Genomic DNA, 21,624 nt, shown 5'->3' with positions numbered 1-21,624 from the left:
TGAATGCTACCGGGCGCGTCCACGGTTTGTGATGCTTCGTAGCTATACGGGATAACTGCTATTGCGATCTATTGGCTTTAAAAAACGAATTGGAACATGGAATGTTAGGACGCTAGTTCAACCATCACTTCTAGTACAAGTCTGCAAGGAGATGGCAAATTACCGGTTGGATATTCTCGGACTTTCGGAAGTTCGCTGGAAAGAGTATGGCGAAATGTTGACAGCTTCTATCGAATATTTTGTCTTCAGTGATGCCAGCACCTGCAGCACATTGAATGCAATCCTATATCAGAGAGACTTTTAATAGCCCGTTTTAAAAATAAATCCCGGATAGACTCACTAACAAATCAATTAGAAATACCAACGCAAGGAGGTAGTATAATATAGCAAACAAAAATGTTAAAAGGTCCGCACGTAACGATAGAAGACTCCACTATGAACAAATAGCAAGAGACGCTGAACACGCAGCAATTCGGGGAAATACACATTCAGTTTCTAACGCAGTAAAACAACTCAGCTCAGAGAAAATACGTAGCGTATCAAAAGACGGAAATGGACATACTCGCGGTGAAAAGAATTCTACGAAAGCTCAAGTCAAACCGTTACACATATTTCATACGCATCATCTCTCCAACGGAATCCAAGGAGAAACATATCAACAGCAGTACCTTCCTTGTCTGAAGTAAAATTTGCTATCTCGAGGCTAAAAAACAATAAATAAACTGGCCCCGATTTGTTATTATTTAAAAAAGCTCCCACACTACACACATATGTACATCTGGCCCTTCATTAGAGAAGTCTGACTGGATAGAGGGTTCGATTGTAACCATACCAAAAAAAAGGAGACCTTAGAGAATGCAGGAACTGGATAAGTATAACATTGTTAAACACTATTCAAAAAATTTTGGCATTTATTATACTTGAACGCATTTCACCAGCAATAAGCACGCTGAGAATATTCGTAGAGCAATCCATAGAATGGAACAGCCCGCCTTACTTAATCTTCGTCGATTTCGAGAGAGCTTTCGACAAACGTTGGCATACCTGCTAAAATAGTGGAAATCATCCCTATGCTTAAAGGTAGAATTAGACGTGACATAGCCATAACCATAGAAAACCAAAACCCAATTGGTTTCTTATGGTTATGGCATTATGTTATGTTACTACTAATCGAATACATTGATTTCCATAGGTTTGGTTGAATCAGCTGATTGATATGGCCTTATGGCTTTATGGTTATGTATGTCACGTCTAATTCTACCTTTACCAAAATGCGTCCTGCAAATTGGCATTCAAGGGGCTAGAAAGTGACATTATAAGCATAAAAAACGATGTCAGATGTCTCCCCGCTATTATTTCTAATTGTTCTTGACAGAGTCTTAATAAGTACGTTAATGGTACTTTCGTGCAGTTAGGGAAGTGAGTATTGGCTAAGATATCTAGAGTCTCTACACCATGGTTTACCCATGAACTATGTTATGCTCTGTTCCAGAACCTGCAAGATGCTACTATTTTTTACTACGATAGCATTTTTCCCTTTATGTTATCGAAAAAATAGTAAAAATTAGGAGATTCTTGCAGTTCTGGAACAGACCATTAATGTTTGATACATCTGATGGATTTGGGATCCTTCGAATGAATCCTACAGAATCTGACTACGTCCATAACTGCTTCCTTGAGTAACTATTGACAACCTGATGATAACAAGACCACTGTACCCTCCAACAGGGGATCTCCTTTACAGTCACAAGGAAGTTCAAGGATTCTTTTGTCTCGCAGAAGATAACCTTGACTCCTCTATAGCGAGCAGCTCTACCGAACTACGTATGTTTGCGAAAACGCTATTTTTTAACCGGATCAGCGCTATCAATGACGGCCACTCGAAGCTCGACTTTGCTACCCGTAAGATGAGATTCGGAGGATACTTTGTGGCTTTGAGTAGTTTGTGAGGCTACCTTGGCAGTGGCATCTTTCCGGATCTCAGTCTTTTGATAGCAAGCAAAAGAGGTAGAGAGTTTGGAGTCCTGACTCAGTTGAGTCTCTTGGTCTTCGGGTGTGATTTTTGCTGCGCGGACTGTGGTTTTACATTTTCTCTCAACCTTAATTGATTAATTGGCTTCAGTAGCGGTTACGCCCTGCTCATTCAGATAATTTGAAGATTTTGGTAAGGTACTTTATTCCCCAATTATCCACCTGCTTCAATGTTACCATGGTGATATAATCCATGCACAACATTCTCTGCTGAAAGGGAACTTCTGCAACGAATGGTATTGTCCTGAGTGGTCTGTATCGCCTAAAAACGATGTGCAGACTGGGGCAGTGTAATTTAAAACTACGCGACTGACTGCTTTATATGTAGCCAGCATGAACCCTTGTCCTTACCCCAGGACCAGCCAAAGACGGCTTTTAACACTTTATTAATCTTCGTTTTTATGGCGGCAACATGTTTGGAGAAAGTGAGATTATCGATGATGACTCCAAGAATTCTTGGATTCTGTACAATTGGAATCTTCAGATTCCCGACTTTGATGCTCAGTGTTCTACTCACCTCCTTGGCCCACGATGTAAAGAGAGTTGCAGTTGATTTTTGCGGCGAACGCTGTAAATTTCTTTCCTACATAAATTGCTATATGGTGTTGAGGTAGAAATTTATTTTATCCTCCAGCGAGTCGATAATGGTGCCTGTTGCCATAACTGTGCAGTCGTCTGCATACGTAACAATTTTTACTCTTTCTGGAGGTGGAGGAAAAAAGGAGATACTCCACCCCTAATTATGTACCCAGGCCTTAATTATGGCGGTTATTTTGAACGAAAATTCTCCGTGAGTTTTTTCACTTGTTCCCTTAAGTTGAAACGATGGAAAGACAAAACTCATAATTAAGGCCAGGATACATAAGCTGCTTTGCTTGTTTGCTTTTGATAAAAGAATAAAGAAGGCCGAACAAACTGGGTTGCCCTTTTCTTCTTTATTCATGTATTTTTATTATGTCAGAAATGAAGCAGGCAAACAAGACAAGCAGGCGAGCAAGCTTATGTACCCAGGCCTTTACACAACCAGCGCTTGATTGTGTGAATCAAAGTGAAATTTAAACGGAGTACACACGATCAGCTTTGACTGTCGATTTTTCGGAATTATCGATTACTGTCAAACAGTCCAGCAACCACAAAATATTTTGTGGTTGCCTAATGACTGACAAAAGTGAGCGGCCACACTAGCAAGCAACAACAAGCTGTCATTCAAAACTGACAATAGCAGTGTCTGGTTACCCTAAAATTTGTAACAATTTGTACCAATTGTTGCTGGAAGTCGTCTGTTAACACAAAAAACCAGCAAAAGAGAGCGATTCGAGAGAGACATTTTGACAGTTCTTTCACTGAGAGCTTGCAAATTCTTGCTGGACCATTGATGCTCAAAATAAAAAAGAGAGTAAAGTAGTGAGAGAATCACAAGAAAGTTTGTATAAGCATTCAGTGGTTGCTGGACTTGTGACCAGTAAACATGTGCGGGTGTGTGCGTTTTTGTTCAGTGTCCCCACTAAAATTATGCGTATATCCATGCACATGTTTACTTGTCGGCTGCTCAGCGACGACTGATTGTTATTCTCACATACGTTAACGTATATGGATGATCTTGGCTGTGCTGGACAAATTTCTTCTAGCAAGCACTTGCAAGCTCTTCTTCTTCCTGAAAACAATCAATCAGCCGTTTTTAGTTTTTTGTTGATTTATGTTTGTGAACATTAAAAACAATTTTATAGTGGAAATAACATGTATTGTTTTATGGAGAACAAATTTGTAAAGTGGAAAAATACTTTTTTGTTTCATTTTCTTTTTTATTTTTAATAAAATACAACGTGTTTGCGTCCTTTGTTGGCGGACAAGTTGTTCTGTTTTGGCAAGTCAGCTGATTGCTTGCTGGTTTTTACTGGGAATGTGTCTGTTTACTTACTCTCTGAGAAAGTTCTTGCTGGACAATTCTTGCTGGGAAAGTAACCAGACAGACTTAATGTGTACCCAGCTTTAGAATGTCGTCCAACAGAATGGCGTGATCGACTGTGTTAAAAGCCGCGATAATTGTCCTTTCGTCAGGTCTACTTTGGTTTATGCCATTCACGATGTTATTTACAACACTTGGCAGTGTGGAGCTGTGTTCCATGTACGGGTCATTAGAGTCAGGCTCAAGCGAGATAGGTCTGTATTGAACAGTGTGGTTCAAAAGGAAAGCTAGTCCCCCACATCCACTTCTGGTGCGATCCTTCCTTAATGCATTGTAACCATCACAACGCTGTAAGCTGCAGTTGTTGCTGAGCTTGGTTTCCTGGACCGCCGCGATCTTCAACTTTTTCCGATTCATAAATTCCACTATTTCTTCGATCTTACCTCAGAGTCCATTGACGTTGTGTAATTCCGGGTCAATCTGGTACGAGAGAACACGCTGCCGTGGAATAGAGTTTGAATTGTATGTGTCCATAGCGCCTCTGTGGGATTTTGCGGCCACGCGAACAGATGTTTGGTCAAATGGAGAGAGTAGGTAACTATTTAGATGCCTAGAGAGTCCCGACCTGAGTTGAGATAATATGCATGGGTGGGATCTACCTCCAAGTACAACACTGAAGGAGTACGAATTTATGGCCTCCTTTACATTATCAATGTGAAGTTGTTTGGAGGCTTCTTGTAATGTTCTTTCGCAGATCAGATTCAGTTGGGGGAGTGTGTTTTTATCATTGCGAAAGTCATACTTAATAAGGCTTTGGCTCTCGGGGGGGGGGGGGGGGGGGGTTTATGTATGTGGTGTAGTTAGGATTGTTGGGAGAGGTACTTTTGATTTGGTTTAGCTTTGTTGGGAGGGATGAGTGCCGTCTAGCATTTAGCATATTGCATTCATGGTGCAAGTCTTGGAATGGCAGCCTTTTGCTGTCCTCAGCGCAGAGTTTCGCACTGTTTGCAAGTTTCTCCACTGTGTCTCACTGATGACTGGGACTCATTCTGGAGTATGTTACTTCGAAGTCGATTACAATTAAGTCTCTGGAAGGATGCATTTTCAGGGGTTGGAAAAGCAACACACTGTGTTAACTGCTGCGTCAGTTATTGCTAACATTAACTTGTGAGAATGAATTCCGGACGGCTGCTGTTGTAAGTAATTGCAAAGGAAATCAATTCTCCAGAAGAATAAAACAACAAAATTGTGTATTTTTATTGGGGAAATTGCTTGTTTTTTATTTATTTGATATATATATTTTAAAGAATATATTCTATATATTGTTGATATCTATAACATTGATTACAAAAAATTCTTTTTAATGGGTTTTGTGTATTTACGTTTAATTTACCCTCTTATTTTTATGTATGGCGCAATGATTTTTTTTAATACTAAAATTTATTCGTAAAAATAATACTTAAAAAATAAATATACAAATTTATAAAACAATTGGAAGTACATGGACAAATAAATTAAAAGCGAATGGAGGGTTGGTTGAGTAAATATAGTAAAATAATTCTTGGGAAGGTAAATGGAGCTGCTGGACAAATAAATTTAAAATAGGTTTGACTTGTAGTTGAGGAAATGAAGATGATAAAATACTTTTAGGAAAATAAATGAATGCGGCTTCGCATTCATTGAGTATAAAATAAATAAAAAATTGTTTTTTTAATTTTTACGATTTCGTGCTGAAATGAATGCATATCTTTTAATTAAATGTGAGTTTAAGTTGATAATTCTTGAAGTGCATACTAATCTGTAGATTTCCTGTTCAAAACTTAAATCAAAAATAAAAATTTACAATTAATAATACAATGGAATTCCTGGGTAATACATTAAATGCAGGTGAGGGGATTTGAAGTTTTGAAATTTGAATGTAGATGAGGTTATTTCTTCTATAAGAAGATTGATAATTGGCCTTTTGCAAATGAATATTTTATGTTTTTATGAAGTAGACTAAAGAAATGAAATGTTTTAAAATCATTATTCTTCTTAAATATTTTAATAAATCCAGATTTTTTGCAATGAAAGTGAGGTTAGGTTAATACCTATTTTGGTACATTTAAGCATATACTTTTCATGTAAAGTATAACTTAATTATAAAATTTATATACCATATGAATGGAGAGGAGTGAAAAACAAAAAAATAGTGATTTTCAATCAAAAATAATACTTTTTCTTTTATTCACATTAAAAACACACTTTGCCATCTGGCCATCATGTTTCAATCCATAAAAACATTTACTAAACATTGGAAGTAAAAAACTATTCAACCCTAACCTAACAAACTGTCCATATGGCGATAACTAAAGTTTGCTTAAATGTAAATGCCGAGTATGTTTATTAAACATAAAGGATATTCTATCAAGGATAGTCATAAAATACATGGAAGTTTAGATGAGGACTAGTAATTTAAGTATCATTTTAAAATTAATTTGATTCTTTTTTTAAAAATAGTATATAACAAAAATACATACATATAGTATACAAATATGAGTATTATAAACAAAAGTTAGAGATCGTTATATTAGAGTAGAGTAAAAAAACATTTAAAATACATTTTTATCAGAAAAAAATTGATCACTTGTGTGGACTTATTATTGAGAAGGTCAGACACAAAAAACCAATTATCTTATGGTTAAAAACAAAACTATATATAAAATACATTTTTTTCTTAATATAAATGCCTTTTTCTTTGTGTGTGATGATGTATCACCTAAGTAGGAAGATTAAATTGAATACATACTAATAGTTGATCCTAAAGAAACAAACAATCATATTGCTATAAGTCAAAAAAAAAAATAACTATTTCTACAAAGGAGGAGAATAGAATACTAAAACATTGACCGCGTAAAGATGTTCTACTAAAAGGTGTAAAGATTGTTGAAAGCATTAGAAATGTATTTTCAAACTACACTAGAAACTCCACACATAAGGAAAAATGATTTCAGATGTGTAAGTAGAAAAAACAAGTACTCCACAAGAAAAAGAAAGGACACTAATTCCATGGAAACAGGAAACAAAACAAAAAACAAATTTCATCATTAATACCTATAATAGAATCGCCTAATATATTCGAAAAAAATAAGTACCAACTTGCTTTACGCTACGCAGCACCTTGGGTCTTTAGCTAACATAAACGCTTAATCTTTATTCTTAGCTTTCTAGTGATTTTGTTTTTGTCTTACTTGCTTGATTCTTTTGTAGCTGAACTTCTAATCTACTGCATCTCTAATTCTTGCGTGATTTGTCTTGTATGATAATCTTATTCTTTTGTCGTGTTACCTTGGTATTTTGAGCATTTCCTGATAACTTTTTGAGATTCTCTTGCGGTATGGCCGGTGGTGTGGGATGTGTTAATTCAAATTTATTCATTTCCTTATCTTTACGTTTATTACCAGTGGTGGAATTTGAGGATGATGTTGAGGGTATATTCGAGTCATCGTTATGTTGAGGAGTATTAGTGGCGTAACGTGTTAAAACTTGAAATTTGGCGAAGAGTTTATTTTTTGTTTCCCTCTCTTTATCTTTGATCTTATCTAAGGGTTTATATTTTGTGAGTGTGGGATCGGTTATGGGACACATTTCCATTTCATTGATTTTTGAGGCTTTAACGAGACGTGCATTAGTGTTATTATTGTTACTTGGCTGATGTAGCTGGGGTGGCGCTGGCGGCCCATGATGACTTAACCACTCATAGTCAGAATCAGTGTACACCGCATTGGCCAATGTGGTGGGTGTAGGTAAAGCCAGATGTGAGGGTTTGTAAAAACGTGGCACCGATAGTGATTGATCTGAAAAGGAGGCTGAACTATTGGAAGTCTCCTCAGCCAAATGCCTCAGCATTAATGTTAATTTCATCTCATGTTGTCTTTGCAGCAATACGGCATTACGTTCTCCCTCCAAACGAGCCTGTCTTACCGCATTCGATAGCACCCGCTCTTTCCATTCCCAGGCATCCTTTTCCCTTTCCAATTGCACTAATTGTATTTCCAGTTTACGTGAGGAATCTCTGAGGTCAATAACTTTGGTAAAATATTTATAGAGTAGAGTACGCATCTCTTCATTCGATAGCTTGTTGAGGCGTGCCATTAGCATTTGTTCTCCCTTTTCTCGCTGCAAACGCTCACTGGTATCTATGGATTTGTGACCACAAATTAGTTCATTTTTAAACTCTATTGCAGCATCAATGGCCTCTATGGCCTCATCACATTCCAACAGCTTGCGCTCCTCTTTGTGGCTTAACATTTTATCACGTTTAAGTTTGCGATCTAGAGAGCATCTTTGATCTAATAAATGGTCCCGGGTTCTACGTAAATTACGTATTTCATGCCTAAGGCCTTCCCGTTGCTCATCATCACGATATTGTTCCAGGTTATCGGACTTTTCTTTGAGAACATGATCCAAGTGGGCTATGCGTGATTGCACATCTTTCAAATGTTTGGTTTTTTCCTCAGGAAGTTTGGGTGTGTCTTCGTGTTTTGTTAAAGCTTTGGTGTTCTCTTTTTCCTTCAGGGATTTCAGTTCATTTTGCAAAGCCTCCCTGAGTTTCTTTTCCTTTTTTACCTTCTTTTGCAATTCTTCCATTAGTTTCTTGGACTCCTGTAGGGATTGTTGTAACTTCTTTACTTTTTGTACACTTTCGCCTGCGATATGTTTTATGGAAGTCACATCATTGAGCCTCTGTTCCAAATGATTGATGACAGACTTCAAACGATCCAACTCACTTTTGTCTCTTTGCTGGGCCATGGCTTTGTTAAGGGCCTTTTTGGATTTTTCATACTCGGCCTCTAGCTTGGCCCGCTTCTTGTGGAACCTCTGCTTGGCAGTGGTCCGGGTGTCACTGTTCTTAATTAGTTCGGTAACGATATTTTGTTTCAACTGCATAGTTTCTTCGATTTCTTTGATTTGCTTCTGCCTTGCCTCTATATCGGCATCTAATTTGCGTATTTTCTTTTGCATTGCCTCCAGGGGAGAATTGACGTGAGGTCTGAGGACCGTCAAGTCGGTGGACATGTCTAAAAAGTCATCGGTCTGTGGTTCAAGCTGTTGATTTTCTTTTGATTTATCGCTCTCGGATCGTTCTCGTGAGGCTACACGATTAAGCATTGCAATTTCGGCACTAGATAATGCCGAACCTGGTTGTATGGAACGCCTACGACCCACGGCGCATCCACCACTACTGCCACCTCTAGGTGAAACTATTACTCCACCACTGTTGCTATCACTGCTGCCCAAGGAGGGTTTACGTTCATCCTGTTTCTCTTCATAGCTGTTGTCTTTTTTGATCCTAATACTTTCCTGGGATTCCATAACACCCTTGGGATGATTTACCATAAATTCTTGATATTTTTGTTTGACAATATCATCTGTCTTGGTTTTCAAATCCTCCATTAGAATTTCCAATTTTTCTTCTAAATCTGCTCTGGGGGATTCTACATCGGATTCATTTTCAGAATTTTGTTGCAATGGTGTTTCTGTGTCACTGAGATCAGGATCACTATCCACTTCCTCCTCTTCATCTTGTTCATCGGCTTCTTCTTGTATGGGCCCCAATGCATTTTCGGCCTGCATAGAATCCGTGGAATTTAAACATTCCTCACATTCTTGTTTTTGCAGCAACCATTCCTCGATTTGTTGTTTGTCCGTTTCGCCAAGGGTGTTGGAGGAAATTAGTCTGCAAAAGAAAGGGTATTTATTAAGTGTTCTTTATACAAATATTTGGGGCAAGTTAAGTTTAGGGCCGCCACTCGGATAGATACCACATTTTTTGTGATAATCAAAGCAGATAGCCCTACTCAAATTAAAAATGTCGGAACAAGTTAAGTTTGCACACTACGCGAATAAAATTTTCTTTAAAGATTTATTTTTTTTTTTTTCAATCACCCGGCTTTCTCCTATGGACAGGTGCTAACTTTGGGCACGGGAAAAAAATAATATCTAAGTATCGGCCTTTAAAAAAAATTTCATCCCGATCCGAGCATAGTGCGTAAACTCATTTTATGCCAAAATCTAATATCAATCTTTTGGTGCCCCTTGAACTTAACCAAAACCTTTCATTGTACTCACTTTGACAGCAAATCCTCAGCATTTGCCACCAGCTTCGACCATTGACTTGCAGCAAATTGTAATCCAAAGTTATCATGAACTTGAGTGGGCGGCAAGCCCATACCCACATCTCTCATTTCCGGTGGCAACTCATCAGTAGGTGACACGGGCGTATTATCATCCGAAAATGAATTGATAACCACAAAATTCCTCACACATTGAACCTTAAAGGCAAATTGCATATTGCAGATGGTCTCATTGATATCCCTTTCCAGAGGGGAGACACAAACAATAACCAAAGTTTGGGCCCGGCCACCAAATGAATCTTTTAGCAGAGTTGTCAACATAGTTTGATTATATGGTACATTGCCATTTGCCTTGAAAATCAACGAAGGATCAATTAAAGTGCTAACCACTCGCTCCAGTGACTGCAAACCCAAATCTTTGGGTAAACTTGTAGGTTGCTCTAGGGAATTTAACATGAACAACCGCTCCGTGGCACACAAATCGGTAAAACTTGCAGTCGATAGACGATGTTGTATCAAACCCTCCTTAGATATCCACCTCTGCTCCAATGTGATGCTAAACAAGGAATGACCCATCTGGGATTTGGTACTGTTCAACAGTTTATAGCCCACTTTGAGCCAATGAAAGGCATCAGTAACATTCATACACTGCACACTGCCCACACCAAAGACGTCTCGTATAATCTCTCGACAAATTTCCACCCAAGTTATATTCACTGCATAGGTACGTTCCGGATGATTGGCAATATGATTGAATATCTCCCGGATACAACGAGCCACAACACCATGATCATCTTTCTCGGGAGATTCATTGAAACCCGTACCATACAAAGCATATGTTTTACCGCAACCCCTTTGGCCATAAGCCACCACGGAAGCATCAAACCCTTCCATAAACAAACTCATCAGTGGGAATACGGCCTGATGATACACTTGATTCTGAGTACAATTAAGCGGAAGAGCATGCGTTACGGGAAACGAGTGGGGACCAACTTGCACCACTCCTGGATCCATGCAACCGATTGGAGGTGGTGGTCGTCGTGGAGCAAATGGTATATTTCGTACACAACATTTTCTATCTCGTTCATCGTCCTCATAATCATTATTCGTCGCATCATTTGTGGTTGTAACATCTTTCTCTTCGTCTTTTCGTAAATTTCCATTATCGTCCTCGACAACAAAAACTGGACATATACGCACCGCTACTTGTATTGGAATTTCCATTTTTGTTATTGCAATTCACTTACACCAACACATACCAATCGAATTGGTACAATTTTATTTAATTTAATTGATTTTTATTTCAAAATTAAAATTGAATACATTTTTATTGGGATCAATCAATAAAATAATCCAATGGATGTGTTTTCACTCCGACTAGGGGTATTTGCTTGATTCCGCCATTCTAGAAATTTTCGCAGATGGTTCTCTTGTTCCGCCATTCTCTCATTTTTCGTAGTTGTTTGTCATTCACAAAATATAAGCTTGCTGTAGCGTCCTCTGTTGACAATTGAACGTAAAAAAACGTTTACAGTGGAGCCATGGTAGAATAATACAGATAGGCCACAGCTAACAACTCATTAAATTTTTTTCTTATTATGACCTGTTCTGTCAAACGAAGGGTTGACATTTTTTATTGTTGTTGACATTATACAATATTAAAGGTAGATGCATCGGTGAATTGTTCCAACAAAAGACTTTTGTTGCAATTCTGTATCATAAAATTAAAAACAAGTTCAAAAGATTTTTATTCGCGTGGTAAAATTAAATTGTTAATTTTTTAATAGTACCCAGCAAAAAGTTTGCATCCGGTGATGCAGTTGAATAACTAAAAGTGTACACTAGAATGGAGTGGAGTTCGAGTCCATGTCGAAAGCTGAACTAGTGATGGGAAGGCAACATAAAAAACTTTTTGGATGCTGAAGCAAATTCAGTTGGGGTTGTATAAAATGCAAGGGTCTAATCATGGTAGAATAAAGTAAAGGTAGGTCACAGCTAACAGCTGATTAAAATTTTTTTCTTTTTATGGCCTAATCTGTCAAAAGCAGGGTTGACATTTTGTACTGTTTTTGACATTATGCAATCATAAAGGTAGATGTATCGCTGAATTGTTCCAACAAAAAACTTCTGGTGTAACACTATATCTTAAAATTGAAAACAAGGACAAAAAATATGTATGTATTCGCGTGGCAAAATAAAATTGTTGATTTTTTAGCAAAACTTACGAATGAACAATTTATCAAATATTGATATTAATTTAAATTTGTTCCAAAAGTATGGGAATGGAAAAAATAAAATTTTTTTAAAAATTCTGCTGACATTAATCTGCAAATCGGATACCAGCAATCACGATGTCAGATTAGCCAAACTTGTCAAGTAGAAAATAAGTGAATGACATTTTTTCACTGTCATAAGTTTGGGAAGAACTTTTGCTATTTTTGGAACACTTTTCCAACAAGAATATTCTGGAGCCTAGCTAAGTCCCGGTCCACACTAGCGTGAATTTCATTAAAAAATTTCATGAAATTAGGCTTTCTTAAATCGAATTCTCCACTACAGCAATTTTATGATTTTACTCTACTATGGAAGTCGATCTAGAGACGCATAATTTCATGCAATTTTTTCAATGAAATCACTCTAGTGTGGACTGGACTAAGAAAACCCAAAGCTGCATGCATCCATGATGGAAATATTAAAATCCAAAAACATTCAATCTTATTCATTCACCCCTAAAGATCAAAAACAAGAATCTCTAATAATTCGGGGGCTATATTTCTGCTCAAATCCCGATGACATAAAACAGGAACTTGATGAAGTAGTTCCGGAAATTGTACACAATGTCACAAAATTTAAAACACCCTCCTCCATAAAGAGGAATGCTGACACTGGTCTTTTCCTGGTTTCCCTTCACCCCGGGAAGAAAACTTGCGAAGTAACCCATATTGGGGAGCTATTAGGCCAAACAATGTTTTGGGAAAAACCAAAAAAGAAAGGTGGAGACGTACAATGTTACCGATGTCAACGATGGGGGCATGTATCCCAGAATTGCAATTCGTCGCACAACTGCGTCAAATGCAACCAATCACATCTTCCAGGTGAATGTCAAAGGACCAAGTCAGACAACTCTGACCCTTACTGCACTAACTGCGCTATGAGCGGACATCCAGCAAATTGGAAAGGTTGTCCTTCCTATAAAAAATACGCACTTGCCAGGAAAAATAAAGTAGCCAAGGCCATGGAAGACAAAGCCATAGCACAAAATAATGTAGCTAAATTATTCAACATGTCTAAGGTAACAAGTGGCAAATCCTTTTCTAGTCTTTTCAATACTGATACTGCCTTTAAGAATGATGGAAGTAAAAACAAGAAACCCCAAATCATTGACGACTTTCTAAAACTTGCCAACTTCTTCCTTGAACCGGAAGAACTCACCCTGGAACAGGAAATTCAACTTTTTTTGACGGAATATAAAAACCTGCCAAAGCCTGAAGCCAAAAAACAATTCTTAAGGCTTCTATCAAAGGTCAAGTCTAACTATGGACCATAGATCAATAAACTTTTTAACATTTAATGTACGATCCCTTGTGGATGCGAGTCGACAATTGGAGTTAAGAAATATGCTCTATAACAACAATATTGATATTTCATTTATACAAGAATGCCACATAAAGAAAGGCAGACATGTCCATATTGATGGTTATAATTTCATCTATGATTACTCTCCTATTGGCGTTGCAGTAGTGCTGAAGAAATCTATTCACTTTGAAAGGATAACTGTGAATGACATTGGCATAAACACAGTATTTATCAAGGTAGAAATGCCATCCAGTAATATCATTAAGAAGTATCTAGTTGGCTCAGCTTACATCCCATGTAGCTACCCTGTTCAAAGGCTGGAATCTGATTTGAATAAAATAATGCAATTGGCAAGTAGATTTGATGGTTTCATCATTGGCGGAGAACTAAATTCCAAAAGCCCGACTTGGGGTGACGTATTTGAGAACTCAAATGGTAAAGTTTTGCGCTCCTGGCTTGAGGACAACTCGATGGATGTGACAAGGCTTTGTGATTCTGGACCTTCATACCCAAGTGGTCCATCTTTTTTGGATCACTTTTTAATCAGTTCGGTGCTAATTGATACAAGAAACCCCAATTTCAAGATTTCTTCCAAACCAACCTTCTCCGACCACTTTCCTCTATTGTTGGAATTGAAACTAGATCAACCAAACTTCTTATTGAATTCTCCTCGAATATTTACATCGTATAAAAACACCAATTGGAATTATTTTCGTCGAGATCTTGATCTAGCGTCCCGTCAAATGATGCCGCCGTCGAATAGAAACCTTGGAAACGAGGAAATTGACGTCCTCATTACAGACTTCAATACTGCATTTGCCGAAACGCATAGAAGTCATTCTCAACAAATTGAATTGAAGGATGAAAAACCTCCTATTTCCGACAGAGTGCGCCATTTCTTAAAAATTAAACATCAATGGCAGAAAAATCTGAAGAAAATATTTCATCGATCTGGTAACAGAGTGAGTCGAGAATACTCCATACTCTCAAAACAAATCCAACTATTAAAAATATTAATTAAGGAGATTATCAACATTGAAAACGCTGAAATATTTAATAATAAGTTAAAAAAAATTAAACCCAGTCCTTCCGCCTTTAAGGAGATTTCCAAAATCACTGGAAAAACAAGTCTGCCTTCTGCCATAAAATTCAGAATGGCGATAATACCATTACAAACACTTCAGAAATTGCAGATCATTTTAAAAACTTTTATTCGTCAGTCTTTGAAGAATTTATGCCATCATCTCCAGTGGAAGATCTTAACTCCCGTGTAATGTCATGCATTAATTCAACATCTCAGATCTATACTTTTGATGACAACTTCAATTCTCTTCATAATCCGGACCTGTATCATTTTGTATCTCCTGGAAAGATAAAAAGCATAATTAGTAGCGTAAACAACAAAAAATCCAGTGGGCCCGATGGAATCTCTAACTTCATTGTTAAAAGATTTCCCGACTCCACTGTTAATCTACTGACCTGCATCTACAACAACTGTATCAATAATGGATACTTTCCCTCTCAATGGAAAATAGCAAAAATAATACCCATCAGAAAAAAGGCATCAATTAATACGGTTGATAATTTCCGCCCTATTTCCCTATTATCCAACATCGGGAAAATTTTTGAAAGAGTCCTGAAAGAAAAATTGGAAGATGAATTTATTGTTGATCCCATATCAGATTATCAATTCGGATTTAAAAGTGGCCATTCTACTCAGCATGCGCTGCTTAAATTTCATAATGACATTACGTCGAATTTACGAAATCAATCCTGCACTGTGGCTATATCTCTGGATATACAAAAAGCTTTTGATTCCGTCTGCCATGTTGGAGTCCTATACAAATTATTGCAGCTGGGGACCGATCCTTTCATTGTCAAGATCATGGAGAGTTTCTTTTCATCGCGCAAATTCACGGTACAAATCAAAGATGCTTCATCCACAATGGGGGATGTAAAAAGTGGTGTCCCTCAGGGCAGTATTTTGGCACCATACCTTTTTAACATCTTCCTGCATGACTTCCCGCATGTCTTCCAACATTCGAAAGCTATTTTGTATGCAGACGACTGTTTAATCTACACGCATAGCCTCTCACCATCCCAAGCTGTAATGACTGTGGCCAATCAATCCCTCTGCAATTTTTTTTTAATATTAGGTAGCAGTGTAAACCATATTGCAGGCAGAATGGTGTGCTGGGATATGCCGGCCCACTCCCACCTCCTCTTATCTTCGATTACTCTTCACTCTACCCTCTTTCTTTAATTCTCTTTTACACTGGCATTAAGTCTCAGTTACTATTGTATGCAGTTACATCTTCTACCCCCACCATGGGGTAATATCTATGTGGGTGTTAACACCGTTGTGTTGGGTAGAACAGTAGCTCACTTTTAGTCGTAGGTTGCGTAAGATCGACAGTAGCCCAAAGGGTAGCACATCGATCTACAACACCAGTAGCCCAGGTTCGAGCCGTGCATCTGGTATTACTTTTTTTAATTTTTTCCCACATTACACCAGTTTGTTTCTTTTTTGTGCGCTTCTTAGTATTACTAATACAGATGAACCAATTAATATATAAACGGGTCATATTCTGGACGATAACCGTAAAGGTTTCATTCTCTAATGTCCCCCTGAAGACTGAGCCGTGGTGAATTTTGTTCTTCTCTACCCTTCTTGTTCACAGAGAGGCTTGGAAGCACAACCACCAAAATGATTTCGATCTTTCTTTTCGTGAACTTGAACCAAACCACATCATAAAGAAGTATAGCAATAAAGCGATAAAAAAAACTACGTCTGCTAAATAGAGCTGTGACCAGAGTGTTAAATAAATTATTAACTCAATTATTCCAAGTGAATTTTATTAACTAACTTTAGAACACCCAAAACGACGTGAACGTATTTACGCATATACGGTAATTTCCGAAGTATTCTTTGAAAATATTTAGTTAAACATAAACTTCTTATAGAAAAGAAAGAAAACTTCGTCTAATATTGTCACTATTTGAGTGTACAAATTGATGCAACACCCTATCATCGAATCTGACTAGAGTCGCTGTTGTCTAAATCAAATTTTTGTATTCAAAATTAACAATTGTGCACAGGTAAATTCCGTTTTTTATCCCATGCATCCTGGAAATTGTTATAATTCTGTCGTTTTTCAATCTCCAGCCCACTTGCCGCGAACCTAACCTCCCTGTTGTATCATTGGAGTTGGTGGTTCCCGCAGCCACAGAGGGCTGTACATCTGGTATTATTAAATTCCCCAAATAACATATAACATCCAGAGGCATATTCATAACTCTTGGCAACCAGACCTGTTGTACCAATGTTTATGGTGTGCCAAACTAAGTCGACATATAATTGAATACAAATATCTGCCATGCCAGCCTTACTTTGGAATACTTAATACTACTTCGTATCATCGTAACCATAACCTCTAAATACAAGGAGTATTATCTAACGACAAGTACTGAATTTTCCTTGAGAAACATCGATCGTGAAGCTGTTTTAGAATAAGTTAAAGGAATAAGTCTATTATATCTGCTTGTATAAAAGGTTTCACAGTATCAAGGCATATAATAAGCACCAACTAAATTTACTTAATACAGCCACATGAGTCTGCAGAAAAGTTCTTCGATGCCTCGACGTCTTTCAAGGATGACTACCAAAAGTGGTAAGTGCAACAAATCTGTATAATTGATTGTGATACAAGAATGAGTTGTCTTTTATATGCCAATGTCTAAAAAAATACGTGAAATCTTAAGTCTTGTGGAAGTTATCTAAAATTTGCGTAACAAAAAAATATATATTTTTTGTTGTTGTTGAAAAGGAATGTCGTAATAGCTAACATTGCGAAGTTTTTCTATAACTTACGATTTTGTTGTTTTCATACATGATTGCCCTTTTTTTCGAGGGAAAAACTACAGATAGAGCTTTTGAAATTACCATTTATTGGTTAGTTATTATGAATTTTTATACTTTGCAATGGTAAATTCTATACTACATTTCTCAGTTCTTTGATTATTTTACACTTAAATTTAATTTATACATAACCTTAAAGTTAAACCTCCACATTTATGAAGTCGTAACCTTTAAAACCAGACTTAATAATGAACTTAAAATTCAAAGTCAATTAGTACTATCAAACATGTTCGAGTTTGACCTGAACTTCATTATCATTATTGATAGTAATCAATCCCTGTTTTTTTTACACACAATAAATGAATTTGTTCGATTGCTTGTGAATTAACAATGTATCTGTGAATATCTTTTACTTTACGGTGGTGATGTATAATTAGGCCAGGGTTACGGAAGTTAGGGGCCTTAATAATAATAAAGCCATTAAGGTCATGGTAGGGTTGGGTAATGAGGCTTTAGATTCCAGTCCATCCGGAATCTCATTTCAATTATATTGAGGAGTATGATAGATAATATATATAATTGCCAATATATTCAATCAGTTGGGGATCAATTTTTTATGGTTGGAAACAGTTCTCATTTAGATTTCAATTATTCTTGTTGCATGTTTAGATTAATTTAAAACGGGAGTCTATACAAATATTTTTGTTTGTGTAGAGAGAGTAGGTACGGAGACATTAAGGGGACCCGAACCCCCCTCCTGACTGCAGCTAGTTTTTATGGCTCCCAGTCCTCTTGATGGCCCGAAAACTTTCTAGAATTTTTGTTTCATTATTTTTCTGCCTGCCTCTCATACAGTGGTTACATTAGGGACCCCTAGTAAACCATTTTGTACATTACATAAATGAATGGCGCCTGGCGTGGGGCAAAGAGAACCTAAATTTTGGCCACAAAATTTTAGGTCAATATTTTATTTTGACCGGATTATACCAAAGTTTAGGTATGATGGTATATCTATGAGCCAATTTTTTAGCGTTTAATGAGCCCTTTTCAATAGACCAATTCTAAAATATAGATTTCAAACATGAAAACGGTTGGAGGTGGTAGTTTGTTCGGATGGAACTGCTTATTGAATAATTATAAGACATCTGTGGAAATGTCAACGGTCTGATTGTTTCGGATCATGAACCCGGAATGTATCTTATATTTCTTTCAATTTGAGTTATAGTCGAACAAGCTTTTTCCTTCAATTCGTTGGTGTCTATTTCCATAGATTCTGGAAGATTTTTGACTGAGTTATGAGCCTCCTGTTTTCTACCGGATTTACTTTATTTTTGCTTGATGCATTATAAAGTCCGTAGAAAACAGTTCAACCCGAAGAAATCAGGTGAAGGTTAGTTTGTCAAATATTAATCCGTTTATATGGAAAGTAGCCACTCCATAGCCAGGTTTTGTAATTAGTTTTCTCTTATCTATCATATTCATTAAAATGCTTCTACCCTGTTTATACATCACCGAAACACCGTAAAAATTTATGTTTGAATTTATTTAGTGGCATATCAAAATTGTTTATACCAGCAATACGTGGTTTTAAACATACATTTTCTTTTATCAATTGCATATTGCTTACTTCGAATCCTTAAGCAAATTCGTCATTTAAAATGACTCAACGCAGTCCACCACCGCAGTCCCTAGGGGCACATTCACTTGCGTCAGTTCAACTCGACGAAAACTGCAGTATTTGTGAAGAAGCTATGTTGTTTGACACCGAAGAATGTTATACAATTACAAACTGCGGTCATATTTTTCATCGCGCGTGCGTGGAACAAGCATTGTCCAATTCGGGCGAATGTCCCCATTGCAAGCTACCATGCAATTTAACCGATTTACGAAAATACACTGGTAAAGTCATCACGAATGACAATTCTAAAGTAATCACGAATGAAAATTCTAAAGTAGTCACGAATGACAATACTTTAGAAATGTCAACCCAAACTGTGTATGAGAAAAAAACTAAAAACGCTATTCGAGGGAAAGGTAGAGGGGCAATGGCCCACCGTCCTATAACCCGAAACCTCAGTAAAACACTCTTTACTGACAATTTTGACCAAGAAGAAACTCCTAGACAAAATACTGAGAATCTCATTGATGTAAATGAACCTTTTTCTCCAATGAGAAACATTGGTTCGTTTCCTCCTCAAAAACCTAAATCTAACTTCAAACCTCCATCTCAAAATCCCATTATAATCAATTATTCGAAAATAAACGAAATGATTGAAAAAAATATTGCCAAGTATTTTCGAAATTTAAATTTGCAGAATAACCCTGCCTTGAATCCACCTCCAAACCTAGACTCAGAACCGCTGGATACTATTGATCATAATCCGAATTCTGATGAAATTCCCCAACAGCCTAACCATAACGGTCGTCGGTCAAGTCATAGCCAAGTAGATCAAATGATCTACTCTCGACCAGAGAAGCTGACGGCGATTATACAAAACTGGAACGTCAAATTTGACGGCACCAGCACAGGTCTAACGGTAGAGGAATTTTTGTATAGGATAAAATCTTTGACCAAAGAGCACTTCGAAAACAATTTTTCTATCATTTGTAAAAATATTCCAGTACTTTTAACTGGAAAGGCCCGGGAGTGGTATTGGCGCTACCACAAACAGGCCGAATCCATTGAGTGGACCTCATTTTGTGCAGCTTTGAAGTGCCAATTCAAAGACATGCGTTCAAGTTTTGAGATTAAAGAGGAGATTAGAAATCGAAAAATGAAGCCTGGCGAAAACTTTGAATCATTTTACGATTCAGTATGTTCCATTGTGGACCGCCTAGAGCAACCACTGCCCGAAGAGGAACTGGTTGAAATACTCGTTAGAAATCTGAGACCAGAAATTCGGCATGAGCTTTTGTACGTGCCCGTCTTCACGATTGCTCATCTCCGTAACCTGGTACAAAGAAGGGAGAAATTATTCGCAGAGGAATCTTATCGGAAAAATTTTACGATAAAATCTCAGATTAGCACTAACACTGCTCCTAGAAGAAATATCGCTGAATTGAACCATTCGGAGGAATTGGTTTCAGATTCAAATCCAGATATTTGTGTTGATGCCGTTAACTACAACCCCAGTCCAGCAAAGTGTTGGAACTGCGACCAAAGTGGTCACTTCTGGGACGATTGTGTTCAGCAACGCACAATATTTTGTTATGGTTGTGGCACGAAGAACGTGTATAAACCACAATGTGTGAGGTGTTCTGAGAAAAAGTTAGGGGTTTCAAAAAACTTCTCACGACAGAACCTGCAGCAGAAGCAACCATAACTCAATCCAGTCTTTTAAACACAGACAACAACCTCGATGTTTCGTCTCCCATATCCATTCTGAAGCGCAATTGCTCCCATTACATTAACCCAGCTAAGCTGCTGAGCCCCATTCGCCCTTATCATGAACGTTATAAGGACTACATAACCAAACGTGACCAAATTTTTAACATAAACTGTGTTAACAGACTTCCAAAACGTTCAACTGCTCGGTTAAGATCGTATTTTAAACGACGAAAACTTACCAGCAAGCTTGTTATTTCATCAATAGTCAATAATACCAGTGACAAACGGTATTATGCAAAGATACAATTTCTAAACTTTTATGAATGCGGACTTTTAGATACTGGAGCAAATGTCTCCTGCATCGGGTCCAATCTAGCTCAGGAAGACTTTTCTAAATTTAACCAGTTTGTAGCCAACAAGTCAGGTGTAAAAACTGCGGATGGGACCATCCAAAAAACTATCGGGTTCTTAGATGTAGACGTAACATTTCGTGGTGAGAAACGACGTTTGAAAATGCTCATTGTTCCATCAATCACCCTAAGAGTAATTTTGGGTTTGGACTTTTTTCAAGCATTCAACCTCGCTTCAGACATTTTCGAACCAGCCATTGTTACGGAACCATCGGTCTACCAAAATCTTGGTAACAATTCAGACCACCTCTCAAAACCCGATGCAAGAAAACTGTCTTCCTTGAAAACTACAACTGACACCCAAAAATACCCCTTGACTATCAGTCAACAAAACCAACTCGACTGTATAGTCGAGTTATTCCCCAATTTTTCCAAGCAAGGCTTAGGTCGAACCAAGC

At 37.4% G+C, this 21,624-nt stretch overlaps 1 protein-coding gene and 1 long non-coding RNA gene across 9 annotated transcripts in view; one reads left to right on the top strand and one right to left on the bottom strand.

Annotated features, from left to right (window-relative positions):
* Window positions 1-5,190: 5,190 nt before the first annotated feature.
* Window positions 5,191-21,624, bottom strand: part of LOC141386450 (kinesin-like protein costa) — a 31,409-nt gene continuing 14,975 nt past the window's right edge. For 3 of the 8 annotated variants that reach the window (XM_073954938.1, XM_073954939.1, XM_073954940.1), the window contains 3 exons: window positions 15,109-15,265; window positions 10,049-14,993; window positions 5,191-9,656 (listed from right to left, as the gene is read on the bottom strand). In XM_073954938.1, coding sequence (XP_073811039.1) covers window positions 7,211-9,656; window positions 10,049-11,277 — 3,675 coding nt within the window. In that variant the 5' untranslated portion in view covers window positions 11,278-14,993; window positions 15,109-15,265 and the 3' untranslated portion in view covers window positions 5,191-7,210. Of the gene's footprint in view, window positions 9,657-10,048; window positions 14,994-15,108; window positions 15,266-15,381; window positions 15,736-17,500; window positions 17,661-17,680; window positions 18,180-21,624 lie in introns of those variants that run through there. The other 5 variants (XM_073954944.1, XM_073954946.1, XM_073954943.1 and 2 more) reach the window with 5 other exon arrangements.
* Window positions 15,873-17,454, top strand: LOC141386454 (uncharacterized). The gene is made up of 3 exons (XR_012408382.1): window positions 15,873-16,539; window positions 16,594-16,728; window positions 16,796-17,454. It is a non-coding gene; the product is annotated as an uncharacterized lncRNA (long non-coding RNA).

Source organism: Musca autumnalis, unplaced genomic scaffold (assembly GCF_047663935.1).
Source record: "Musca autumnalis isolate F117 unplaced genomic scaffold, ASM4766393v1 scaffold_5, whole genome shotgun sequence".
Taxonomy (NCBI): domain Eukaryota; kingdom Metazoa; phylum Arthropoda; class Insecta; order Diptera; family Muscidae; genus Musca; species Musca autumnalis.
Note: the sequence above shows the minus strand (reverse complement) of the source record. Positions and strands in the feature narration are given on the sequence as shown.